The sequence below is a fragment of the Lolium perenne genome, chromosome 1 (assembly GCF_019359855.2).
Source record: "Lolium perenne isolate Kyuss_39 chromosome 1, Kyuss_2.0, whole genome shotgun sequence".
Lineage (NCBI taxonomy): Eukaryota > Viridiplantae > Streptophyta > Magnoliopsida > Poales > Poaceae > Lolium > Lolium perenne.
In genome coordinates, this window is record NC_067244.2 from 246,781,687 (window position 1) to 246,795,717 (window position 14,031).

At 40.3% G+C, this 14,031-nt stretch overlaps 2 protein-coding genes across 3 annotated transcripts; one reads left to right on the forward strand and one right to left on the reverse strand.

The window, feature by feature from the left end:
- The first annotated feature begins 240 nt into the window (after nucleotides 1–240).
- LOC127327511 (large ribosomal subunit protein eL43z) lies at nucleotides 241–2,454 on the forward strand. Of its 2 annotated transcripts, XM_051354292.2 has the most exons (5): nucleotides 241–401; nucleotides 1,250–1,289; nucleotides 1,383–1,471; nucleotides 2,050–2,132; nucleotides 2,219–2,454. In XM_051354292.2, the coding sequence occupies exons 1-5, from the start codon at nucleotides 399–401 to the stop codon at nucleotides 2,280–2,282; spliced, it is 279 nt and encodes a 92-aa protein (XP_051210252.1). In that variant the 5' UTR covers nucleotides 241–398; the 3' UTR covers nucleotides 2,283–2,454. The 2 variants fall into 2 exon arrangements, with proteins under 2 accessions (XP_051210252.1, XP_051210251.1); XM_051354291.1 differs by lacking the exon at nucleotides 241–401 and having other exon boundaries at nucleotides 1,238–1,289.
- An 829-nt stretch (nucleotides 2,455–3,283) lies between these two features.
- Nucleotides 3,284–13,161, reverse strand: LOC127327274 (structural maintenance of chromosomes protein 5). The gene is made up of 28 exons (XM_051354057.2): nucleotides 12,722–13,161; nucleotides 12,565–12,638; nucleotides 12,333–12,482; nucleotides 12,132–12,236; nucleotides 11,888–12,033; nucleotides 11,555–11,666; nucleotides 11,311–11,466; nucleotides 11,021–11,142; nucleotides 10,803–10,947; nucleotides 10,655–10,720; nucleotides 9,968–10,096; nucleotides 9,525–9,623; nucleotides 9,267–9,432; nucleotides 9,030–9,175; nucleotides 8,872–8,935; nucleotides 8,686–8,810; nucleotides 8,505–8,582; nucleotides 8,010–8,082; nucleotides 6,723–6,829; nucleotides 5,634–5,750; nucleotides 4,945–5,022; nucleotides 4,753–4,852; nucleotides 4,616–4,670; nucleotides 4,211–4,259; nucleotides 4,040–4,127; nucleotides 3,873–3,945; nucleotides 3,685–3,788; nucleotides 3,284–3,593 (listed from the first exon to the last, which is right to left on the reverse strand). Exons 1-28 carry the CDS (start codon nucleotides 13,104–13,106, stop codon nucleotides 3,538–3,540), a joined length of 3,168 nt encoding a protein of 1,055 aa, XP_051210017.1. The 5' UTR covers nucleotides 13,107–13,161; the 3' UTR covers nucleotides 3,284–3,537.
- Nucleotides 13,162–14,031: the final 870 nt, after the last annotated feature.

The following is a 14,031-nucleotide window of genomic DNA, read 5'->3' on the forward strand; positions in this document are numbered from 1 at the left end:
CACTTTTCCTCTTGTGAGTAGAGTATCTGTTCTCCCTTTTCTGCAGACAAGAAAAGACAGTACGGAGTAACTTGCATTTGGAGAAAAAAATGATTTTAGAAGTCTCACGAGGTCTCTTCTGGCTCAGAGACCAGTTAGGTCCGACTTACCCGTGAGGAATATTATGGGCCTAAAGTCTAACAAAGATAAGCCCAGCACTCTCACCAGTTAGGCCCACCTTTACGCGCGCGTGATCCACAGCCCAGCCCAGCAAGGCAGCAACGAGCCCCATCCACGCCTCCGCACGTATAAGATCTACCACGCAGCCTCCCTCCCGAGACTTCTCTCCGCCGCCGCCGCCGCCCAGCCCTCAACCAACCACCGCCCCATCCCGCGGACGCCTCCTCCTCGCCGGCGAGATGGTGCGTTCTCACCTACCTTTCTCTATCGCGGCCCCGATACGTACTCTGCTGGATGCAGAGTTTTAGCTTTGTCACATGTCTGTCGGATAGAATAAGCATTCAAAACTAGGTTTCCCGAGGTGTTGGTCTTTCTCGCAGTTGATCCATCCTAGAAGCGGCAGCATCTGCTAGATCTAAACCCGGTTTGCCTACGGTGTTTTGCTTGTTCTAGTGCTTGCTTGCTACGATTTGGGGCTTGGTTGATTGCTGCGTGGTTCAAAGAGGATGTTACAATGTTGCTCTAGTTAAAATTCCACTTGTAGGACTCGTTGATATGATGGGTGAATGGGTAATTACAGTAGAACGGAAGTTTTCAATTTTCATGAGCTACTTGATTTGTTACAAGTATGCAGATTCAGCAGATATATGTAATGTATGTATTCAACTTCCGTCACCTACTACAATTACTTTCAACTAAAAGAAATTCTGATCTTAAACCTTCATTTCCTCACCTTGGCTGGTTAGCACAGTGACTTGGACATTACTAGTTCTTTCCTCTCCACCGTGTGCCTTTCATGAGTTACATCGTTAAATTTGCCATGAGCCACATTCTACAGTTATGCTTGTTTTACAACTGATGATAATGTTCTGATGTTTTGAATGCAATCAGTCATACCTAGCTGTTGCCTGTGCCATCTCCTTACTGAAATGCTCGAGCCAAATTAATTATGCTATGGCAGAAATCCTACTTGTTTAGTGATCACGCCCATGTTTTCTAATACTGCCTTTGTAGATAGTGGCTCGATTTGCTGTTGCAGTACATTTGTAGAAGAGGTTTTTAATTTCTTCTCTTTTTGATGTATTTGCAGACGAAGCGCACCAAGAAGGCTGGAATTGTTGGCAAATATGGTAAATTTCATTGAAGCTGTCCGGATCATTATTCAACAAATTCATGAATGTGTGCTAATCCATGTGATCATGTGCCATGTAAATGTTGTGTAGGTACCAGGTACGGTGCCAGTTTGCGTAAGCAGATCAAGAAGATGGAGGTCTCCCAGCACTCCAAGTACTTCTGTGAGTTTTGTGGCAAGGTAAATATGTTGATCAGCTTAGTTGCTTGTGTTGTTCTTAAAATTTTAAATGTATACTGGCTGGTTTAACTGTGCATCTATGTTATATATAACATACTGTCTGCTGGAATTTGGTTATCTTAAATTGAACATATTAAAAAAATCCCCCTGTGATTGAAAACAAGTAGCATATTAGTATAGGTTGTTTGTTCTTGTCTTGAAAGGTGACTGCCTAGAGGAGAAATTGAATAGCATCTTAACTTGACTTGATTAAATATGGTCAGTTGCTGATTGTCGCAACTGAAAAATTGAAGAATGTTAACCGAACTGCTGCTGCAATCCCTCTGAATTGTCCTTGGAGATGCATATAGTCATGTAGTTTATGATCTGTTTTATATGTTTTCATCACTGAAGCCTTGTAAATAGGAACAGTGTATAACAGCTTTATTATTGTGGTCACTTGAGTGATATAAATGATAATATCTAAATCTGATTTTTATTTTTCTTCTGAATGTGGAATCTGATGTTCGTTTGTCATTCTAAGGCTATATGTGCTGCCTATTCTTTTTCACCATCTCTAATGCATTCTTGATTCACAGTTTGCCGTGAAGAGGAAAGCAGTTGGGATCTGGGGATGCAAGGACTGTGGCAAGGTTAAGGCTGGTGGTGCCTACACCATGAAGTATGTACCGATGTCAATTACACCTTATATGGCTGCGTTATCATGTTCTATTATGGTTGCTCATTCCATTATTTTGCGTTTTTCAGCACTGCCAGTGCGGTCACAGTCAGGAGCACGATCCGTCGCCTGAGGGAGCAGACTGAAGCCTGATTGCTGTCAATTCGAGCCTTTGGATTTGTAGTTCAGTGGAGACTCGTGAAATGCTATTTAGTCATGCGGTTATCTACAAATGTTGTATCGATTTCTAAGGATCTGACTACACTACTGCGTGATGTGATTCCTGAATCTAGCTGTTTCCACCCGTTGTTAGACCCAGTTTAAATATGCGTGTGCTGCCGTGTGGTATGGTATGTACGTTACCAGCCTTAATTTTAACTGATCCTGCTGCTAACTTATTGTTTTAAAACTGGAAATTGGGAATTGTTAAGCAGTCGTAGCAAGTCCTGCCTTCTGCTGAGTCCCTTCAGCTTGGCAGACTTCTGAAACTCTGTTCGATCAGGCAAGTTAGACAATGGCACACTGAAGTTGTCTCGAAGCTCTGACTTTTGACGAGAGAAAGTCTTAGCCTATGAATGACTTATACTAAATATAAGAATGCAAAAGGTTGAGGTTGACGATAGGCTTGGGCAGTTCCACCTCTTCATTTATAAGGTTGACAATCATCTCCTTACCGTGGAGGCCTGAAGGGGGCAAAAATGAGTCCTGTCCTTGTGCTCCCCTGCTCCAGCAGATCTTCTCGTCGTCTTCCATGCCACTCGATAATGTCTCGCCGCCTAAGCTATTTATTTCACAACATACACGCATTTTTGGATCAACGCCATGCAGCAGGGGCCAGGTCGCCGCAAAGAATGGTGTTTATCTATGAACTGTAATTTTACTTGCACGGTGTTTACATATGAACTGTCATTTTACAGAAGTCGATAAGTCTGTCAACGCCATGATACATTTCGTTTAGCAGTGTAACCTCAACACCCCCAGCGCAGGGCGTTGCGCAAAAGGGTCACATACAAAAATGTTTTTTCAAAGAGGGTCATTTTGTGCTGAACTTCTCGTCAGACTAGATTCATCGTTTGGCCCTCTTAGATGAACTTGGCTTAGCTTGGCTCTACCCAATCCTATAGTCTAATGGTAGCCCTTTTTATAACAAGATACAACTTAGAACCAGCAGGTACAAGTCCATTCGAGGTTTGATTTGATCAAAAGGATATAGTTGGTATGTCCTAATTTACATCATTCCTTCGCATAGCTATTCACATCAGGACTAGACCGACTGCTGATAAATAGACTCGCCAAACTAACAGATGTCTCTACCTGAGTTGTGGACGATTCAGCCATGCAATCACCCTCTACTAATATACTATTTGCACTCATGGATTCTTGAATTAACCTCCCAAAAGCAGCGTGGTCAGTTCCCAGCCTCCACGCTCATCACCTTTCTCCAACAATCTCCCGCGCTCCAAGCTGCAGTCACAGCGTATCAGCTTGCAAACCGGTATGTACCAGCAAGACCAGCATCCATCTACTGAAAAATTAAATAAATTCAGACACGTACCTTGGGCTGGCTTCTCAATCCATGGACCGTTCATGATGTTCAAGATGCTGCACGCGTCGCTGTACTCCAGATCAGGCAGCAGCTTGGGCGTCAGCAGGAAGCACCTACAACCACATTTACAAATGGTTGGGAGGGCACGCCAGCAGAAATCCAAGTGGAATTAAATCGTTGCGGGCTGAGCAACTAACTGTGGTGTGTTCAGTTGGCTTGCAGCTCTGACAAGCTGCTGGAACATCTCCCTCTCATTTATGGGATCCATTCCTGCAGTTTTTAAGATAAGCTACTACATCATTTCCGTGTGATATATTGGCTAGTACTGTTCACGAGAACACAAGATGTGCAGGTGGCGCCTTGCCTTGATTTATCTCGTCAACCACCCGAAAGGGGCAGTTGGTAAGATCTTGAAGCGATACAAGATACATGATGGTAGAAACTGACCGCTCCTACAAATGACAGACACAAAAAACTATAAGCACACATAAAAAACAAAAACAAACACAATATATGTGACAACTTTTATCCATACCCCTCCAGATTGGTGATGAGCACTTAGCACCTGCAACTGACCATTTTGCCTATGGAAAATAGAGCATTCATTTTACAAGAAATCAAATTATGCCGTAGAATAAGGTACAACAGAAACATTGTACAAGGCCTTGAACTACATGCAAGTACCAAACACAGATAGACAGCAAGGGAATGAGTAGTAAACAGAAAATCTTATAAGAGCATTCAGACAAACTCTTCTCTGAAAGAACACTAGATATATGAGTATTACTTATGTTAGCTACGGATACACTAAACAGCATGGTTGCCATCAGACATCAGGATGCGGTACTATTTTTTTAGCAAAGTACATCAGTGCCAGTCATTACTTGCCCAATTTCAAGAAATAATAAAAAAGTACACTCACTTGGGAAATGAAACTCACCTAAACTTCACCTTTATAAGAATACCGTACTGACTAAAATCAAGACCATGCTCATCTGCCAGAAGATGAACAGCAATCAGTATTTTATCCAAACGTGTACAATTAATAATGGCATAAAACAGGCCCAACATGCATACCAAGTGAAACTTCTCCAGCAACAGCCATTTCTTGGAAGTTGCGACTAAAGGTGTCATTTATTTTGAAGACAAGCGTTCGGAGAGTTGGCAGCCATTTACCCTACAAAATCAGCAAAGTCAAGTCAGGACTGACAAGATCACATAAGGTTGAAAAATGATGGTAATGTAGGTTATCAATTGAAATGTCCGAACCTTCGTAGTTTCTATTTCAGAGCAACATCTCTCACACTCTACCTTATCATCTTCAAGTTTTCTTGATATTGACTCTATCTACACAATTTAGATAAGCAATTGTCAGAAGTAGCAAACTAACAAGTAGCACAAAAGAACATATTATAATTTGGCACATCAATAGATATTCTTTGCCGTGAATCTATCTGCTCAAATTAGTCTTCTGAAACCACTCGAGATTCCCAAGGATAGCAACTAAAAATATGTAGGTTCTACTGGGAGTTTTTTTTCCTGCACTTAGATATTGACACATTCTGCATACAACGGAAAGCATTCACTTGAAAGGGCATCACTCAGCATAAGCACTGCGCAACCTCCACAAGTTATAATGCCTCTGTCATAACCCCACCATTGACTCACTCAATTACGATCTGGAGCAAGATTCAAGAAACACGTGTTGATATTCCATTGCAAGGCTAGTGCAATGTTGTGGAGATGTAACTCCGCCAACTACTACCAAAAATGATGAAAAAGAACCCCTGCTAAACATTTAGCACTGGCTGACCAGTCATTCTAATCTTTTTTTCCAAAACCTGCTGAGAACTTTATATTCCTGCTGTGACATACAGATACTCAACAACCAAGTATGAGGCAACTATGCAAGCAAAACTAACTGTACATTCATCAGTATACTGGTAAAACTATTGTACCTCATGTTGCCGGTTCTGATACTCTTGCAACACATTTTGGTTAAGAAACAGCATAGAATTTGCTTCAGATTCAGTATCTTGTATTGCAGCTTCCAGATCTTCTATGGTAGTAGGCATCTGAAGTCAGAAAGGCGAGAAAAGCATAAAAAGAAGGGTTTAAGTGCATATGTATAGGCAGCTAAGACAACAAGTTCTATATTCATTCCAAGAAAATTCTGAATGGACTAGGACATTGCAGATTCAAAGAATGCACAGAAACATGGGATGGACATGGACTAGAGAACAAAGCAGCAATAACTAATCACATGATCGAACAATAATAGAATAGACATTATTATATGGCAATGGCGACTCTTGACAAGTGCGAAAGACTGAGGATTTGCAGAGTGGGAACATTATAAGGAACTTATATCAAATGGATTTTCTTAAAGTATAAGGATTAACACTCTGGGTAATTGGGTTAGAAACTGAGAGACTGCTGGTCCATTACATTATTTTGACTGAAAATTTGGATTTCAACCAAAGTAAGATTGAGAGTTCTGACCATTCTCTCAGGAAGATAACTAACAAAATATGCACTCTAGTCTTTGCTGTCTTGGAGGGTGTTCGTTGTTGGTGTTTCCATTGTACTTTCTAACCTTAGTTTGGCAACCATTGGCAGTTTGATGGTTTTAATATAAGGATTTTCTAGTTCTCACCTAACTGAGAACTAACTTCGTGCTCAGTCAAGTCTTAAAACATTTGATTTGCATCGTGGTTCATGCTAGTCATGAGTTGCAACTGAAATTTGATGTCATCATCTGACTGAGAACGACAGTCGACTCAGAAATAGTCACACCCTTTAATATAAGTAGATTTACGGTTTGCATCCAAAAGAAATTATACCTTCTAGCTCACTAGTCACCATAGGTGTGTTAGAAAATGGAACTTGAAGAAACATAAATATTACACTTCTGTTATTTTATGTTCTGAAATGTTCCATTTGCAAATTTATCCATTTGAGTTCATGTATGTTGTAATTTTACAACAAAATATTCAAATCCTGAATAATTTTTAAGCAGAGTTTATTAATACTAATTCAAGATATACCTTCTCAAACTCTTCTTTTGCAAGCTCTTCAGTGAGCATAGATATTGACTCTGCAAGCTGTTTTGCCTTAATCAGCAGCTGCCTATGCTCTTGAGTGATTCTTTTACCTGATAACAAAATAAAAAATCTAATATGAAAAAGATAAGATGCCATATGCTAAACTATTCATCAATCAATGTAGACAAATATCAACTATTCAACTGAGATCTATGTCAAAAGGAAAATTTGATCAAGCAAGCCTTGGATGCAGCTGGTCATTTGTAATACAAGTACCAAAATAAAATGTCGACTACTTGAAGACTTTCACAAAATGTACAAAAAAAATATAAATATATTTTTCATATATTACGTACTCCCACAAGCCAATATACCTTTTAAACTGGTGCAACATACCTCTTTATCATTCTCAATATACATCACTATTTATTGTAATATACCTCAATATAATTAGCACGGAAAAATGTCATCGGGGCCCTTATTTTTTAAAATATACCACTTTTACGTACAACAATGCAGTATATGTGCAAATGGTATAAAGTATGTAGGACTCAAATGATTTTTTTCATAAAACTCATTTTGAGGTATATAATATTTAATAATGAAGTATATTGAAGTGATAAAGGTATATTTATTCATCCATGTGGTATATTGGGACATGGGAGGCCTAGCTTATATATCTGTTTTAGATAACAAGGAACCATAACAAATTGAAAAGGAAAGCACAAATATTCTCTAAGAGATTCATATCTTTAACTAACTAATAAGGAAGTACTCATATATAACTTCAGCCCACCAGGGCAGGCTTGCTGCCAGCGGGCTAGACCCATGACATTGTCATGTGAGGCTACACGAAAAATATTGAACATAAATGCATGTTTGCAGTACATGATCACACATACGCATATAGATAATAACAGCAGAATCAATATTTAGATCATGAAACAGCACAACAACAACATGTAGTGCCACATAGAAGGACATACTTAAAAATAAAAAAGGAACAATATAATATACTTCAATAATATTTGTGCCACGGCCTTATAAAAATGAATATATAGCATGAATTGCATTGTGTGTGTGACATTAAACCTATCCCCGAAATTGTACACCCAAAGACCAAATATCATTCATATCATGCCAAAATCTCGATGCAAAAAAGTAAAACAGAAGAAAGAACGGCTTAGTCGCTTTCCACCATTAATACCATTTCAACTGCAAAGTACAAACTAATAAATATATTCTATATACTTTTCAGATGCAGCAATGGAATTGGTAGCACCAACTCACGGTTTTTATATTTTGTTGCAGCTTGAACAGCATCCTTTTCAAATCTCATCACATCCTTTTCCATCTCCCATATCTATGAGATGCAAATGACGGTCAAACAGAAAACACACAAGGTTGGACATCAAAAACTTGTAACGTTTTCTTGTGATGATACCAGGCCAGATAATTTTGTGTACTGAAAATTAAAATCCTTAGAGACATGGAACAACATAAAATGTATAAGCATTTAGCTCATCATTTTCTTATGTCATCTTTTTCTGGTTTCTGCACTGTTCATGAAGATGTGCATTGTGGAAGTTGCACCAAACTACTTGCAGGAATCATTATCTTACAAAAACATTCTACAGTAGTGGTGCTTAATTGAGTGTAAATTGCAAAGTTTCAAAGACTGTAATTTATGGGTACTATGTAATATGATGGGAAATACAAGGTGTTTTGGGGCATCCATTCTAAGACTTTCATTTGCAGATGTAACTGCTTTATCGAGGAGCATACCTTTGTATCAAGCTCAATAAACGCCATGGTCTTCTCTGCGGAACTCCTTTTGAGAGCAACAGCTTCAACAAGTAAACTCTTAAGAGAAAAAAAAATCAAAAGGAAGTAAGAACATGCAGTCTTGAATCTTGATGGTAATCAAGGTAAACGAAATATTGTGGCAAGCTTAAGAAGTACTAGCCTTAAGTTTTATCACAGCTTGAAATCGTTGATCATTCAGATTAGCTAGCTGATCAGTAAGCTTTCTTGTGCTGGATTCCACGTCTTCCTCTTGAGATATGACCTCCAGTTTTCTCCTTTTAATATCTAGAGAGAAGAACAAGATTATGCAAGCTACATGTAGGAGAACAGGGAAAAAGTACCATACCAACACGTCTTTTCAGTTCTTCTCCCCTCTTCTTATGGGACCTCACCATGTCAAGAATCACTTCCTGTAAATATGACGACCAAAAGATAAGCATTATCAGAAACAACTGAGCTTTACTTGAATTTAATGAAGTGAATAGTATTAGAAATGTATTAAACCTTTTGCCTGCGTATTTTTGCCTCTTCATCTTCTAATTTCATCTGGTCTTTCAGGAGCTCTTTTAAGACTTCCTGCATGCCTTCGACCTTTTTCGTAAGTTCATCGTTTTCAGATCGAAGGCTTTCAATGTCACTAACATTCAAGTCTGCAAGAATAAACTGACAAGCATTAGGCATAGGTTAAGTGGTGAACCATATAATCCACTAACTTATCAGGGCAGAAATTGTAACACATACCACCCATGAAGAAGCGGGGCCGATGACCAAAATCAACAGTTGCGGACAAATGACCATCATATCCTGATCTGGACCATCGATAATGATTATGTGGAGTCCAAAGGTCAGAAATACCTAACTTTTCCAGGTCTTCTGCTCTTTGATCTGCTTGATCTGTACCTATATACTTCATGGGCATAAAAAGAAGCAGAACTCGTTGAATTCACCACCAGTGCAACTTGGTACAGATTCATGAACTGGATATAAGCAGTGTTATACCGATTGATCCACAGAAGCCATGGTAATCAAAACATTTTTTACAGCTGGAGGAGCTTCAAATTCTTGATCAAGTCGTGATTTGATCCCAAGTTCTTTCATCTGTCAAAAGGAAAATTAACAGACTCAAAATTTATTCAATTGGTTTTATTTTGCTGAGCGCATTTTGATTGGGAAGAAAGATAAATAAATATCTGATTTATAAACTCAAAGAAGATTACTATAATGTCCTTGCATTAAGTGCGTAGGTAAATGAGACATGATGATATGTTTGTGTAAATTGAATTGTTCATAAACAATTAGAAAATAGGATGAAGCAAAAATGATTTATAACATGGGACAGGATTTTGGAACGAAATGGTGCTCATAAAACAAGGGAAGAGTAATAATAAGTAACAGAAGTTGATGTCCTAAAATGATAATTTGACTGGTATATGTGTGCTGACCTCCGGGGTAATGTTGAATGGCTTACAGCTGATGATATTGTCACCTGTGTAGTTCATAACAGGAACACCATAGTGCTTCAGTTTTCTAACCAAGAAGTCGTGGTCAGAAGCATCCTGAGTAATGAATGACTGGCACACAAAGCAAAAATTGCATTTATTTTTGTGCAGATGTAATATTTTCTCATAGAAATCAATGAAGATGATAAACAAGATCCACTAAACAAAGGGACTTAATCTAAAACAGTTTCTTGAGATGTTGTACTATTGGACACTAATCTTCTTACTGGATGATCAGTCTGCTCTGCACATTAATCGTGCACAAGACATGGGCACAACGTGCAATGGCACAATGACAGAGACCTGCAGACACTGGTAGATCTGCACAGGTTCAATCAAAGGCCCCTTGCTTTATACTACCTCCATTTCACGATATCTGCCCGGCATGCCTACCTATGAGGCACAAAGTTTAAGTAATATTTTATGGGACAGGACCATGCTTGAGCAAGTATGATCCAGTTCCATCAAATATTACTTCAGTTTTATGCCTCCCAGGTAGGCTTGCCAAACACATATTATGAAACAGAGGGAGTATATTCAATGGAAATGCTGATAACTAAGGAAAACACTAAGTGATACGCCGACCAGGATTTAGCAACAGAGCATTAAAACTTATCAGGGTATTAGTACCTTCCATATGTATTTTGGAACATGGTTTTCCAGATAAGAAGCATGAGTCCTATTCTGAATATTAACCTGAGATCAATCAAAGAAAGCATAATGATAAGCACCTCGGATGCAAAGAAAACAGCAGCTGGTAGGCATGCAAAGAACAAACCTCGAGGAGAACAGGCCCATACACTTCTCTCTGTAACATATTTTTGTTATCTTGCACCCAGTAGTATGCTTCACTGATTTTGTGAGCACCATTTCTTTCCAATGCTTGGAGTAGCTTATTGTTCTTACTTTCCATTTGCTTCAACCTGTAGGAAATGTGTGTACTAGGTAGCCATGTCACGAATAGTTTAGGTAGATGGTAGTTCAGAAGCTGGATACCTAACAGAACACTTCCTCAATTTTTCTCTCTCCTGAGCTAACTGACGCTCCTTCTCTTTCCATATGATTTTGAGATCGTGTATGGCACAAATTTTGTGCGCAATTTCATTAGTAAGTTGTGCCTGTGCAAAAAAAAAAAAATTCAGCCACAGATGTAAATACCATTACTCGTGAATATTGTGTTACTACAGGCGCATGAACTGGATAGGATGGTTACCGATGCAAACAGAAAACTGCATACAAAGAAAGCAAAAAAAAAAAAGGCATGGAAACACAGTGAGTAAACTAACCAATTCATCTCTAGGTGGTTCATATGGTTGTACATCTTGCAGTTCCTTTTCAGCAGCAACAAGAGCTTCCCTAGCAGTCGAGATCCTTTGTTGCGATGATCTTTCTTGATTTTTCACATCTTCTATGTTATCAAACGTAGTTTTCAACCGAGCCCTCTGAAACCACAACAGGTGTCAAAGATGGACAAGAGGAAGAAGCTGAACTCAGGAGCTGATTTGGGCAACAAATAAGAAGAGTTCATACCAGCTGCGCTTCCTCGCATATAACTTCCCGACGCTTGCCCGCGTTTTGATTTATTTGGTTGGTTATCTTTTTGGTACTTGAAACATAAGCCATCTTCTCTTTCTTGAGCTCTCTACATAAACATGCAAGAGCAAGAAGATGTGCATTCCATTAAAATTTAGCCTTGGCTGACCAGACAGACAAAGTTAGATTGTGAATGAGAAACTTTTATTGGATTGGACTAGAAAGATGCAATCTCAAAAAAGTAGATATAAAATACTTGGATAATAAGAAGTTGAGTTCCAGTTAATAAAAAAAATAACTGAACCGGATCCTTTTGACCGTGATACATACTCAACAGGGGCTTTTAAATCTTGCCAGATTTTGTCCGCTTTTTCCATTTGCTCCTTGAAGTGTTTCTCCTCATCCTCTAGCTTTAGGAACTCAGCCTTCTTGATATCGTATTTGAGCCATGGGAGCTTCTTCTTCATTAGCTCAGCCTAGGGCAGGGCACAATCAACCAACTCAGTATTAATTGCAATAATATCGTACAGTCCATATAACCTTCATAGCGAAACAACAACAAAAAAAAGCAGACCTTTTTCATTAGCTCATCTCTTTGCCGGGCACGCTGGACATCTTTTTCTTGTTCAGCGTTGAGGGCCTTTAGATTGTTCAAGGTCTGCTCCTTTTGCTTCACAGACTGATATAAACTTGTACGTGGTGTAAAAGATCATGCGTAGTATGAACTGAGAAAAGCTTCATTAACATGAAAGAGAAAACGAAGGCTGGTGTTTACCACTTGGAGAACCCTGAGCTCCTTGCTCCTCTCTATGAGCTGACGATGCTGGACGGGTAAGTCAGGGTCGCCGACGGCCTTCTCGGTCTCTTCTAGCAGCTGGATGGGAGTGAGCTTTGCAAACTCGCATACCCGGTCTTGTGGCAGGAACTAGCAATACAAACCATCATTGTCTTCAGTTAGCTTCACGGTGGCTTCCTTTTTGGGGAGGTTGAAAACATGAGATGCATACCTGAGTTAAGTTGTTGACTTGAATATTGAACTTCTTGATTACATCTATGATGTCCTTTTTGGGGACAGTTGTACCTGCAGGAAACAGATCGGAATTACTGCATGCATGCATGACTGGGTTCTAAAAGAAAACAAAATAAAATTGTTATACAACAGACCGTCGAGCAGCCACTCGGACTTGTTGTTGGTGTCGATCTTCCTGGTGATCCGGATGTCGCGGCAGCCGGGCGCGTCGTCGCGGAGGGATAGACTGACGTGGCCAGACTTCTCCCCGCGCTTGACGAAGGCCTTGACGGTTTTGGCCCTGCCGAGGATGGCGGGGTCGGCGGCGAGGGCGAGGGCGATGGCGCAGACGAGGGAGCTCTTGCCGGAGCCGTTGGGGCCGACGACGAGGTTGAGCCGCGGGCCGGGGCGGCAGACGAGGCGGTCGTAGGTCATGAAGTTGCGGAGCTCGATCTCGACGATGTTGCCCGGCACGTAGTCGTCGTCGCCTCTCTGGGTGTGGTCCAGCTTGGGGCGCTTGGCGGAGCGAGATGCCGCCATGGACGGATGGAGGCGGCGGAGGCACGATCGGCTAGGGCTTTGGGCGCGCGACGAGAGTGGTGTGGTGAATTTGGAGGGAACGAACCAGAAGTCTGGTACGTCCGGTGCGACCGCGTGTTGATTGTGTTAGCAGCCTTGGCTGGTCGATCCGGTCCATCCAATCTAGGCAGTCCAACACATATATATATTTTTTACTACATGCATAATTTATATATCATCAAAATTTGTATACGGCTAAGGTAAAAAAATAAATTATATGGCTAATCGTATTGATTGTGCTTACCACACGATCTCTGTTCAACGCCTAAATCGGGTAGGAGTATGATAGTTTTCTTATAATGTGGTGTTTTGGCTTATTGGAGCATATGCTCCCTTTATTTTGAAATACATGTTAGACATATTTTGAAATATTAAAAAATTAAAACTAAAAATTCGCATGTACATCTTGACCAACAGGAGGGTTGTTTCATGAAAAATCAACTTGTCGTGTGGTGTTGTAAAAAAGATAAAATGTGGTGCTAAAATTAAGGCTTTTGAGAAACCAAATTAAGGCTAGGATCTCGGGCCATATTACTGGTGTGGTGGGGCACCTCATCCCTGGCGGAGGGGTGACTCACCTCCAGTATGCGGATGATACCATGATTATGTTTGAGGGCTCGGACTTAGATATCCAGAACACCAAGTTCCCGCTCCTCTGTTTTGAGACCATGTCGGGCCTCAAAATTAACTTTGATAAAAGTGAGGTTGTGGTCTTGGGGTACCCCCCGGAAATTCAGCAGCGGATCGCTGACAACCTCAACTGTAGGCATTGGCGGCGGCAGGGGTATGCACCTGTATTCACTTGAATACCCATGATTTTGTGCAAAAGAAACTAGTTTATACATATATGAGTCTACAACCCAACCCACTAGGCATCGGCCAGGCC

Coding starts and splice junctions, on each gene's coding strand:
- LOC127327274 (XM_051354057.2), bottom strand. CDS start 13,106: ATGGCGGCATCTCGCTCCGCCAAGCGCCCCAAGCTGGACCACACCCAG. Junction 9,433..9,524: donor TGGCTTCTGTGGATCAATCG/GTATAACACTGC, acceptor ATGCCCATGAAG/TATATAGGTACAGATCAAGC. Junction 5,023..5,633: donor ATCAGAACCGGCAACATGAG/GTACAATAGTTT, acceptor TAAATTGTGTAG/ATAGAGTCAATATCAAGAAA.
- LOC127327511 (XM_051354291.1), top strand. CDS start 1,238: ATGTATTTGCAGACGAAGCGCACCAAGAAGGCTGGAATTGTTGGCAAA. Junction 1,290..1,382: donor TGGAATTGTTGGCAAATATG/GTAAATTTCATT, acceptor AATGTTGTGTAG/GTACCAGGTACGGTGCCAGT. Junction 1,472..2,049: donor TCTGTGAGTTTTGTGGCAAG/GTAAATATGTTG, acceptor CTTGATTCACAG/TTTGCCGTGAAGAGGAAAGC.